The sequence below is a fragment of the Hyla sarda genome, chromosome 10 (genome assembly GCF_029499605.1).
Source record: "Hyla sarda isolate aHylSar1 chromosome 10, aHylSar1.hap1, whole genome shotgun sequence".
Taxonomy (NCBI): Eukaryota; Metazoa; Chordata; class Amphibia; order Anura; family Hylidae; genus Hyla; species Hyla sarda.
The window spans coordinates 779,205-793,004 of NC_079198.1; the positions used below are offsets into that span (position 1 = coordinate 779,205).

The window sequence follows — 13,800 nt, forward strand, 5'->3', positions numbered from 1 at the left end:
TGTGATCAGGGAAGGACCTCTATGTGTGCACCTACATAACATGTGATCAGGGGAGGACCTCAATGTGTGCACCTACATAACATGTGATCAGGGGAGGACCTCAGTGTGTGCACCTACATAACATGTGATCAGGGGAGGACCTCTGTGTGTGCACCTACATAACATGTGATCAGGGGAGGACCTCAGTGTGTGCACCTACATAACATGTGATCAGGGGAGGACCTCAGTGTGTGCACCTACATAACATGTGATCAGGGGAGGAGCTCTGTGTGTGCACCTACATAACATGTGATCAGGGGAGGAGCTCTGTGTGTGCACCTACATAACATGTGATCAGGGGAGGACCTCTATGTGTGCACCTACATAACATGTGATCAGGGGAGGACCTCTATGTGTGCACCTACATAACATGTGATCAGGGGAGGACCTCTGTGTGTGCACCTACATAACATGTGATCAGGGGAGGACCTCTATGTGTGCACCTACATAACATGTGATCAGGGGAGGACCTCTATGTGTGCACCTACATAACATGTGATCAGGGAAGGACCTCAGTGTGTGCACCTACATAACATGTGATCAGGGGAGGACCTCTATGTGTGCACCTACATAACATGTGATCAGGGGAGGACCTCTGTGTGTGCACCTACATAACATGTGATCAGGGGAGGACCTCTATGTGTGCACCTACATAACATGTGATCAGGGGAGGACCTCTGTGTGTGCACCTACATAACATGTGATCAGGAGAGGACCTCAGTGTGTGCACCTACATAACATGTGATCAGGAGAGGACCTCTGTGTGTGCACCTACATAACATGTGATCAGGAGAGGACCTCTGTGTGTGCACCTACATAACATGTGATCAGGAGAGGACCTCTGTGTGTGCACCTACATAACATGTGATCAGGAGAGGACCTCTGTGTGTGCACCTACATAACATGTGATCAGGAGAGGACCTCTGTGTGTGCACCTACATAACATGTGATCAGGGGAGGACCTCTGTGTGTGCACCTACATAACATGTGATCAGGGGAGGACCTCTGTGTGTGCACCTACATAACATGTGATCAGGGGAGGACCTCTGTGTGTGCACCTACATAACATGTGATCAGGGGAGGACCTCTGTGTGTGCACCTACATAACATGTGATCAGGGGAGGACCTCAGTGTGTGCACCTACATAACATGTGATCAGGAGAGAGCCTCTATGTGTGCACCTACATAACATGTGATCAGGGGAGGACCTCAGTGTGTGCACCTACATAACATGTGATCAGGAGAGGACCTCTATGTGTGCACCTACATAACATGTGATCAGGGGAGGACCTCTATGTGTGCACCTACATAACATGTGATCAGGGGAGGACCTCTATGTGTGCACCTACATAACATGTGATCAGGGGAGGACCTCTATGTGTGCACCTACATAACATGTGATCAGGGGAGGACCTCTATGTGTGCACCTACATAACATGTGATCAGGAGAGGACCTCAGTGTGTGCACCTACATAACATGTGATCAGGGGAGGATCTCTGTGTGTGCACCTACATAACATGTGATCAGGGGAGGACCTCTATGTGTGCACCTACATAACATGTGATCAGGGGAGGACCTCTGTGTGTGCACCTACATAACATGTGATCAGGGGAGGACCTCTGTGTGTGCACCTACATAACATGTGATCAGGGGAGGATCTCTGTGTGTGCACCTACATAACATGTGATCAGGGGAGGACCTCTGTGTGTGCACCTACATAACATGTGATCAGGGGAGGACCTCTATGTGTGCACCTACATAACATGTGATCAGGGGAGGACCTCTATGTGTACACCTACATGACATGTGATCAGGGGAGGACCTCAGTGTGTGCACCTACATAACATGTGATCAGGGGAGGACCTCTGTGTGTGCACCTACATAACATGTGATCAGGGGAGGACCTCAGTGTGTGCACCTACATAACATGTGATCAGGAGAGGACCTCTATGTGTGCACCTACATAACATGTGATCAGGAGAGGACCTCTGTGTGTGCACCTACATAACATGTGATCAGGGGAGGACCTCTGTGTGTGCACCTACATAACATGTGATCAGGGGAGGACCTCTGTGTGTGCACCTACATAACATGTGATCAGGGGAGGACCTCTGTGTGTGCACCTACATAACATGTGATCAGGGGAGGACCTCTGTGTGTGCACCTACATAACATGTGATCAGGGGAGGACCTCAGTGTGTGCACCTTCATAACATGTGATCAGGGGAGGACCTCTATGTGTGCACCTACATAACATGTGATCAGGAGAGGACCTCTGTGTGTGCACCTACATAACATGTGATCAGGAGAGGACCTCTGTGTGTGCACCTACATAACATGTGATCAGGGGAGGACCTCAGTGTGTGCACCTACATAACATGTGATCAGGAGAGGACCTCTATGTGTGCACCTACATAACATGTGATCAGGAGAGGACCTCTGTGTGTGCACCTACATAACATGTGATCAGGGGAGGACCTCTGTGTGTGCACCTACATAACATGTGATCAGGGGAGGACCTCTGTGTGTGCACCTACATAACATGTGATCAGGGGAGGACCTCTGTGTGTGCACCTACATAACATGTGATCAGGAGAGGACCTCTGTGTGTGCACCTACATAACATGTGATCAGGAGAGGACCTCTATGTGTACACCTACATAACATGTGATCAGGAGAGGACCTCTATGTGTGCACCTACATAACATGTGATCAGGGGAGGACCTCTGTGTGTGCACCTACATAACATGTGATCAGGGGAGGACCTCTGTGTGTGCACCTACATAACATGTGATCAGGGGAGGACCTCTATGTGTGCACCTACATAACATGTGATCAGGAGAGGACCTCTGTGTGTGCACCTACATAACATGTGATCAGGGGAGGACCTCTGTGTGTGCACCTACATAACATATGATCAGGGGAGGACCTCTGTGTCTGCACCTACATAACATGTGATCAGGGGAGGACCTCTGTGTGTGCACCTACATAACATGTGATCAGGGGAGGACCTCTATGTGTGCACCTACATAACATGTGATCAGGGGAGGACCTCTATGTGTACACCTACATAACATGTGATCAGGGGAGGACCTCAGTGTGTGCACCTACATAACATGTGATCAGGGGAGGACCTCTATGTGTACACCTACATAACATGTGATCAGGGGAGGACCTCAGTGTGTGCACCTACATAACATGTGATCAGGGGAGGACCTCTGTGTGTGCACCTACATAACATGTGATCAGGAGAGGACCTCTGTGTGTGCACCTACATAACATGTGATCAGGAGAGGACCTCTGTGTGTGCACCTACATAACATGTGATCAGGGGAAGACCTCAGTGTGTGCACCTACATAACATGTGATCAGGAGAGGACCTCAGTGTGTGCACCTTCATAACATGTGATCAGGGGAGGACCTCTATGTGTGCACCTACATAACATGTGATCAGGGGAGGACCTCTATGTGTGCACCTACATAACATGTGATCAGGGGAGGACCTCTGTGTGTGCACCTACATAACATGTGATCAGGAGAGGACCTCTGTGTGTGCACCTACATAACATGTGATCAGGGGAGGACCTCTGTGTGTGCACCTACATAACATGTGATCAGGGGAGGACCTCTGTGTGTGCACCTACATAACATGTGATCAGGGGAGGACCTCTATGTGTGCACCTACATAAAATGTGATCAGGGGAGGACCTCTGTGTGTGCACCTACATAACATGTGATCAGGGGAGGACCTCTGTGTGTGCACCTACATAACATGTGATCAGGAGAGGACCTCTGTGTGTGCACCTACATAACATGTGATCAGGGGAGGACCTCTATGTGTGCACCTACATAACATGTGATCAGGAGAGGACCTCTGTGTGTGCACCTACATAACATGTGATCAGGGGAGGACCTCTGTGTGTGCACCTACATAACATGTGATCAGGGGAGGACCTCTATGTGTGCACCTACATAACATGTGATCAGGGGAGGACCTCTGTGTGTGCACCTACATAACATGTGATCAGGAGTGGACCTCTATGTGTGCACCTACATAACATGTGATCAGGGGAGGACCTCTGTGTGTGCACCTACATAACATGTGATCAGGGGAGGACCTCTATGTGTGCACCTACATAACATGTGATCAGGGGAGGACCTCTATGTGTGCACCTACATAACATGTGATCAGGGAAGGACCTCTGTGTGTGCACCTACATAACATGTGATCAGGGGAGGACCTCTGTGTGTGCACCTACATAACATGTGATCAGGGGAGGACCTCTGTGTGTGCACCTACATAACATGTGATCAGGGGAGGACCTCTGTGTGTGCACCTACATAACGTGATCAGGGGAGGACCTCAGTGTGTGCACCTTCATAACATGTGATCAGGGGAGGACCTCTATGTGTGCACCTACATAACATGTGATCAGGAGAGGACCTCTGTGTGTGCACCTACATAACATGTGATCAGGGGAGGACCTCAGTGTGTGCACCTACATAACATGTGATCAGGAGAGGACCTCTGTGTGTGCACCTACATAACATGTGATCAGGGGAGGACCTCTGTGTGTGCACCTACATAACATGTGATCAGGGGAGGACCTCTGTGTGTGCACCTACATAACATGTGATCAGGGGAGGACCTCTATGTGTGCACCTACATAACATGTGATCAGGGGAGGACCTCTATGTGTACACCTACATAACATGTGATCAGGGGAGGACCTCAGTGTGTGCACCTACATAACATGTGATCAGGGGAGGACCTCTATGTGTACACCTACATAACATGTGATCAGGGGAGGACCTCAGTGTGTGCACCTACATAACATGTGATCAGGAGAGGACCTCTGTGTGTGCACCTACATAACATGTGATCAGGGGAGGACCTCTGTGTGTGCACCTACATAACATGTGATCAGGGGAGGACCTCAGTGTGTGCACCTTCATAAACAGGGGAGGACCTCTATGTGTGCACCTACATAACATGTGATCAGGGGAGGACCTCTGTGTGTGCACCTACATAACATGTGATCGGGGAGGACCTCTATGTGTGTGCACCTACATAACATGTGATCAGGGGAGGACCTCTGTGTGTGCACCTACATAACATGTGATCAGGGGAGGACCTCTGTGTGTGCACCTACATAACATGTGATCAGGAGAGGACCTCTGTGTGTGCACCTACATAACATGTGATCAGGGGAGGACCTCTATGTGTGCACCTACATAACATGTGATCAGGAGAGGACCTCTGTATGTGCACCTACATAACATGTGATCAGGGGAGGACCTCTGTATGTGCACCTACATAACATGTGATCAGGGGAGGACCTCTGTATGTGCACCTACATAACATGTGATCAGGAGAGGACCTCTGTATGTGCACCTACATAACATGTGATCAGGGGAGGACCTCTGTGTGTGCACCTACATAACATGTGATCAGGAGAGGACCTCTGTGTGTGCACCTACATAACATGTGATCAGGAGAGGACCTCTATGTGTACACCTACATAACATGTGATCAGGAGAGGACCTCTATGTGTGCACCTACATAACATGTGATCAGGGGAGGACCTCTGTGTGTGCACCTACATAACATGTGATCAGGGGAGGACCTCTGTGTGTGCACCTACATAACATGTGATCAGGGGAGGACCTCTATGTGTGCACCTACATAACATGTGATCAGGAGAGGACCTCTGTGTGTGCACCTACATAACATGTGATCAGGGGAGGACCTCTGTGTGTGCACCTACATAACATATGATCAGGGGAGGACCTCTGTGTCTGCACCTACATAACATGTGATCAGGGGAGGACCTCTGTGTGTGCACCTACATAACATGTGATCAGGGGAGGACCTCTATGTGTGCACCTACATAACATGTGATCAGGGGAGGACCTCTATGTGTACACCTACATAACATGTGATCAGGGGAGGACCTCAGTGTGTGCACCTACATAACATGTGATCAGGGGAGGACCTCTATGTGTACACCTACATAACATGTGATCAGGGGAGGACCTCAGTGTGTGCACCTACATAACATGTGATCAGGGGAGGACCTCTGTGTGTGCACCTACATAACATGTGATCAGGAGAGGACCTCTGTGTGTGCACCTACATAACATGTGATCAGGAGAGGACCTCTGTGTGTGCACCTACATAACATGTGATCAGGGGAAGACCTCAGTGTGTGCACCTACATAACATGTGATCAGGAGAGGACCTCAGTGTGTGCACCTTCATAACATGTGATCAGGGGAGGACCTCTATGTGTGCACCTACATAACATGTGATCAGGGGAGGACCTCTATGTGTGCACCTACATAACATGTGATCAGGGGAGGACCTCTGTGTGTGCACCTACATAACATGTGATCAGGGGAGGACCTCTGTGTGTGCACCTACATAACATGTGATCAGGGGAGGACCTCTGTGTGTGCACCTACATAACATGTGATCAGGGGAGGACCTCTGTGTGTGCACCTACATAACATGTGATCAGGGGAGGACCTCTGTGTGTGCACCTACATAACATGTGATCAGGGGAGGACCTCTATGTGTGCACCTACATAAAATGTGATCAGGGGAGGACCTCTGTGTGTGCACCTACATAACATGTGATCAGGGGAGGACCTCTGTGTGTGCACCTACATAACATGTGATCAGGAGAGGACCTCTGTGTGTGCACCTACATAACATGTGATCAGGGGAGGACCTCTATGTGTGCACCTACATAACATGTGATCAGGAGAGGACCTCTGTGTGTGCACCTACATAACATGTGATCAGGGGAGGACCTCTGTGTGTGCACCTACATAACATGTGATCAGGGGAGGACCTCTATGTGTGCACCTACATAACATGTGATCAGGGGAGGACCTCTGTGTGTGCACCTACATAACATGTGATCAGGAGTGGACCTCTATGTGTGCACCTACATAACATGTGATCAGGGGAGGACCTCTGTGTGTGCACCTACATAACATGTGATCAGGGGAGGACCTCTATGTGTGCACCTACATAACATGTGATCAGGGGAGGACCTCTATGTGTGCACCTACATAACATGTGATCAGGGAAGGACCTCTGTGTGTGCACCTACATAACATGTGATCAGGGGAGGACCTCTGTGTGTGCACCTACATAACATGTGATCAGGGGAGGACCTCTGTGTGTGCACCTACATAACATGTGATCAGGGGAGGACCTCTGTGTGTGCACCTACATAACATGTGATCAGGGGAGGACCTCAGTGTGTGCACCTTCATAACATGTGATCAGGGGAGGACCTCTATGTGTGCACCTACATAACATGTGATCAGGAGAGGACCTCTGTGTGTGCACCTACATAACATGTGATCAGGGGAGGACCTCAGTGTGTGCACCTACATAACATGTGATCAGGAGAGGACCTCTGTGTGTGCACCTACATAACATGTGATCAGGGGAGGACCTCTGTGTGTGCACCTACATAACATGTGATCAGGGGAGGACCTCTGTGTGTGCACCTACATAACATGTGATCAGGGGAGGACCTCTATGTGTGCACCTACATAACATGTGATCAGGGGAGGACCTCTATGTGTACACCTACATAACATGTGATCAGGGGAGGACCTCAGTGTGTGCACCTACATAACATGTGATCAGGGGAGGACCTCTATGTGTACACCTACATAACATGTGATCAGGGGAGGACCTCAGTGTGTGCACCTACATAACATGTGATCAGGAGAGGACCTCTGTGTGTGCACCTACATAACATGTGATCAGGGGAGGACCTCTGTGTGTGCACCTACATAACATGTGATCAGGGGAGGACCTCAGTGTGTGCACCTTCATAAACAGGGGAGGACCTCTATGTGTGCACCTACATAACATGTGATCAGGGGAGGACCTCTGTGTGTGCACCTACATAACATGTGATCGGGGAGGACCTCTATGTGTGTGCACCTACATAACATGTGATCAGGGGAGGACCTCTGTGTGTGCACCTACATAACATGTGATCAGGGGAGGACCTCTGTGTGTGCACCTACATAACATGTGATCAGGAGAGGACCTCTGTGTGTGCACCTACATAACATGTGATCAGGGGAGGACCTCTATGTGTGCACCTACATAACATGTGATCAGGAGAGGACCTCTGTATGTGCACCTACATAACATGTGATCAGGGGAGGACCTCTGTATGTGCACCTACATAACATGTGATCAGGGGAGGACCTCTGTATGTGCACCTACATAACATGTGATCAGGAGAGGACCTCTGTATGTGCACCTACATAACATGTGATCAGGGGAGGACCTCTGTATGTGCACCTACATAACATGTGATCAGGAGAGGACCTCTGTATGTGCACCTACATAACATGTGATCAGGGGAGGACCTCTGTGTGTGCACCTACATAACATGTGATCAGGAGAGGACCTCAGTGTGTGCACCTTCATAACATGTGATCAGGGGAGGACCTCTATGTGTGCACCTACATAACATGTGATCAGGAGAGGACCTCAGTGTGTGCACCTACATAACATGTGATCAGGGGAGGACCTCTGTATGTGCACCTACATAACATGTGATCAGGGGAGGACCTCTGTATGTGCACCTACATAACATGTGATCAGGAGAGGACCTCAGTGTGTGCACCTTCATAACATGTGATCAGGGGAGGACCTCTATGTGTGCACCTACATAACATGTGATCAGGAGAGGACCTCTGTGTGTGCACCTACATAACATGTGATCAGGGGAGGACCTCAGTGTGTGCACCTACATAACATGTGATCAGGAGAGGACCTCTGTGTGTGCACCTACATAACATGTGATCAGGGGAGGACCTCTGTGTGTGCACCTACATAACATGTGATCAGGGGAGGACCTCTGTGTGTGCACCTACATAACATGTGATCAGGGGAGGACCTCTGTGTGTGCACCTACATAACATGTGATCAGGGGAGGACCTCTGTGTGTGCACCTACATAACATGTGATCAGGGGAGGACCTCTATGTGTGCACCTACATAACATGTGATCAGGGGAGGACCTCTATGTGTACACCTACATAACATGTGATCAGGGGAGGACCTCAGTGTGTGCACCTACATAACATGTGATCAGGGGAGGACCTCTATGTGTGCACCTACATAACATGTGATCAGGAGAGGACCTCTGTGTGTGCACCTACATAACATGTGATCAGGAGAGGACCTCTGTGTGTGCACCTACATAACATGTGATCAGGAGAGGACCTCTGTGTGTGCACCTACATAACGTGCTCAGGAGAGGACCTCTGTGTGTGCACCTACATAACATGTGATCAGGGGAGGACCTCAGTGTGTGCACCTACATAACATGTGATCAGGGGAGGACCTCTGTGTGTGCACCTACATAACATGTGATCAGGGGAGGACCTCAGTGTGTGCACCTACATAACATGTGATCAGGGGAGGACCTCTGTGTGTGCACCTACATAACATGTGATCAGGGGAGGACCTCAGTGTGTGCACCTACATAACATGTGATCAGGAGAGGACCTCTGTGTGTGCACCTACATAACATGTGATCAGGAGAGGACCTCTGTGTGTGCACCTACATAACATGTGATCAGGGGAGGACCTCTGTGTGTGCACCTACATAACATGTGATCAGGAGAGGACCTCTATGTGTGCACCTACATAACATGTGATCAGGGGAGGACCTCTGTGTGTGCACCTACATAACATGTGATCAGGAGAGGACCTCTGTGTGTGCACCTACATAACATGTGATCAGGGGAGGACCTCTGTGTGTGCACCTACATAACATGTGATCAGGAGAGGACCTCAGTGTGTGCACCTACATAACATGTGATCAGGAGAGGACCTCAGTGTGTGCACCTACATAACATGTGATCAGGGGAGGACCTCTGTGTGTGCACCTACATAACATGTGATCAGGGGAGGACCTCTGTGTGTGCACCTACATAACATGTGATCAGGAGAGGACCTCTATGTGTGCACCTACATAACATGTGATCAGGGGAGGACCTCTATGTGTGCACCTACATAACATGTGATCAGGGGAGGACCTCTGTGTGTGCACCTACATAACATGTGATCAGGAGAGGACCTCTATGTGTGCACCTACATAACATGTGATCAGGGGAGGACCTCTATGTGTGCACCTACATAACATGTGATCAGGGGAGGACCTCTGTGTGTGCACCTACATAACATGTGATCAGGGGAGGACCTCTATGTGTGCACCTACATAACATGTGATCAGGGGAGGACCTCTATGTGTGCACCTACATAACATGTGATCAGGGGAGGACCTCTATGTGTGCACCTACATAACATGTGATCAGGGGAGGACCTCTATGTGTGCACCTACATAACATGTGATCAGGGGAGGACCTCCCTGTGTTACCTGAGTGATTATGGTTGGATTCGCCTTCATAACAGAATCCTCCAGGAGAAGACGAGTGAACGTGTCTGTTCCTTCTCCCCCCAGACCGCTGGCGAACGCCTCCATGGCCGGAATAACAGAAGAGCAGAGATCCAACCACTGCACCAGATCCTCCACAAATCTCCGGCAGAACTCCCTGTGCGGGGGGGGGGGAACAGCATACCTTATATAGTGTACACAGCACCACTGCTCAGACACAGCCCCCACTGATCATACACTGCACCAGCTGATCATACACAGCACACACTGATCATACGCAACACACAATGATCATACACAACACACACTGATCATACACAGCACACAATGATCATACACAACACACACCGATCATACACAGCACACGCTGATCATACACTGCACCTGCTGATCATACACAGCACACGCTGATCATACGCAACACACAATGATCATACACAGCACACGCTGATCATACACTGCACCTGCTGATCATACACAGCACACGCTGATCATACGCAACACACAATGATCATACACAGCACACGCTGATCATACACTGCACCTGCTGATCATACACAGCACACGCTGATCATACGCAACACACAATGATCATACACAGCACACGCTGATCATACACAGCACACGCTGATCATACACTGCACCTGCTGATCATACACAGCACACGCTGATCATACACTGCACACGCTGATCATACACTGCACCTGCTGATCATACACAGCACACGCTGATCATACACAACACACAATGATCATACACAGCACACAATGATCATACACTGCACCTGCTGATCATACACAGCACACGCTGATCATACGCAACACACAATGATCATACACAGCACACAATGATCATACACAGCACAGGCTGATCATACACTGCACCTGCTGATCATACACAGCACACGCTGATCATACGCAACACACAATGATCATACACAGCACACGCTGATCATACACAGCACACGCTGATCATACACTGCACCTGCTGATCATACACAGCACACGTTGATCATACACTGTACCTGCTGATCATACACAGCACACGCTGATCATACACTGCACCTGCTGATCATACACTGCACCTGCTGATCATACACAGCACACGCTGATCATACACAACACACGCTGATCATACACAGCACACGCTGATCATACACAGCACACGCTGATCATACACAGCACACGCTGATCATACACAACACACAATGATCATACACAGCACACACTGATCATACACAGCACACACTGATCATACACAGCACACACTGATCATACACAGCACACACTGATCATACATAGTACACACTGATCACACACAGCACACACTGATCATACACAGCACACACTGATCATACACAGCACACACTGATCATACACTGCACCTGCTGATCATACACAGCACACACTGATCATACACAACACACACTGATCATACACAACACACACTGATCATACACAGCACACACTGATCATACACAGCACACACTGATCATACACAGCACACACTGATCACACACAACACACACTGATCACACACAACACACACTGATCATACACTGCACCTGCTGATCATACACAGCACACACTGATCATACACAGCACACACTGATCATACACTGCACCAGCTGATCACACACAGCACACGCTGATCATACGCAACACACAATGATCATACACAACACACAATGATCATACACAACACACAGTGATCATACACAGCACACGCTGATCATACACAGCACACGCTGATCATACACAGCACACGCTGATCATACGCAACACACAATGATCATACACAACACACAGTGATCATACACAGCACACGCTGATCATACACAGCACACGCTGATCATACACAGCACACGCTGATCATACACAGCACACGCTGATCATACGCAACACACAATGATCATACACAACACACAGTGATCATACACAGCACACGCTGATCATACACAGCACACGCTGATCATACACAGCACACGCTGATCATACACAGCACACGCTGATCATACACAGCACACGCTGATCATACACAACATACAATGATCATACACAACATACAATGATCATACACAGCACACACTGATCATACACAGCACACACTGATCATACACAGCACACACTGATCATACACAGCGCACACTGATCATACACAGCACAGCTGATCATACATAGTACACACTGATCACACACAGCACAGCTGATCATACATAGTACACACTGATCACACACAGCACTGCTGATCATACACAGCACACACTGATCATACACAGCACAGCTGATCATACATAGTACACACTGATCACACACAGCACTGCTGATCATACACAACACACCATTGGACGGCCGATGGATGGACTCTGAGGTGACCTATGTATTAGTACGTACCTCTGTTCTTTCTCTGGGAAGAGCTGAGCCAGGGACATGGCGCACAGACCTGCGTAGGAGAATCGTGCAGGTTCACTCAGTGAGCGCCCCAGCAGGACGGTGCTGCCGCTGCTCCCGTCTGATGTGTCCTGCATAATGTCCGCGCCGTCCGCTCACCTGCAAATATAAGAAACATCACTAAGGAGACCAGTATGAACTAAGTGGTCGCAGTGCGAGTCCTAAAGAACAGGACACCTATGATCAGTGACTGACATCTGCCTCCTGTCTCTGTACAGGCACATACTGTGTCCATCTCCATCCTTTACCTGCAGCTCTTCTCCATTACCAAGCAATATGACCAGTCACTCCAGTTTATCTGCATCATATTCCATCCTAAACTGCTGCCCTGTCCCTCCGCCATGCTTTATACTGCAGCTCTGCTTATTCAGATTGGCCACTGTGTAGAAGGACAAGTCCAGCAGAAAGTCCCTATACAGAGAGAGGATTTTTATTACATATTATTAAACTATAACTAACTAAGAGACGATGATTAGGGAGACAGGGAGGGGCCTTATTAAAGGGGAGGGGCCGTCATTTAGGAGGAGGAGCCTTATTTATGAGAGTCTGAGTTCACACTGAGTAATTCCTCTTGAATTCTCTGGATAGAAATAATTAACATCTGCTTTGCCATTGACTTCAATGTATTTTACTCTGCACTGTTCACATTCCGCCGCCCAATTCCGTTCCGCTAGTAGAAAGAACATTTCATTCTTCTTGCGGAATACGTGAGCAGAAGTCCATTGAAGTCAATGGTAAAAATATTTTCTCTTCAAACTGTTTCTGCGGAAATTCTGCACCCAAAATAAAAAGGGAAATTCCAATTGATGGCTGTAGTCCAGCAAATTAAAAAAACGCTTCCTCCTATATTCCGCACGGAAAAT

The 13,800-nt window shown here is 48.8% G+C and overlaps 1 protein-coding gene across 5 annotated transcripts in view; it reads right to left on the reverse strand.

The window, feature by feature from the left end:
• Window positions 1–13,800, reverse strand: part of TMCO4 (transmembrane and coiled-coil domains 4) — a 110,856-nt gene that overhangs the window by 62,830 nt on the left and 34,226 nt on the right. For 3 of the 5 annotated variants that reach the window (XM_056542802.1, XM_056542803.1, XM_056542800.1), the window contains exons 2-4: window positions 13,186–13,348; window positions 12,881–13,036; window positions 10,470–10,644 (exon numbers count right to left, since the gene is read on the reverse strand). In XM_056542802.1, the coding sequence (XP_056398777.1) occupies window positions 10,470–10,644; window positions 12,881–13,014 (309 nt within the window). In that variant the 5' untranslated portion in view covers window positions 13,015–13,036; window positions 13,186–13,348. The remainder of the gene's footprint in view (window positions 1–10,469; window positions 10,645–12,880; window positions 13,037–13,185; window positions 13,349–13,800) is intronic. The other 2 variants (XM_056542804.1, XM_056542801.1) reach the window with 1 other exon arrangement.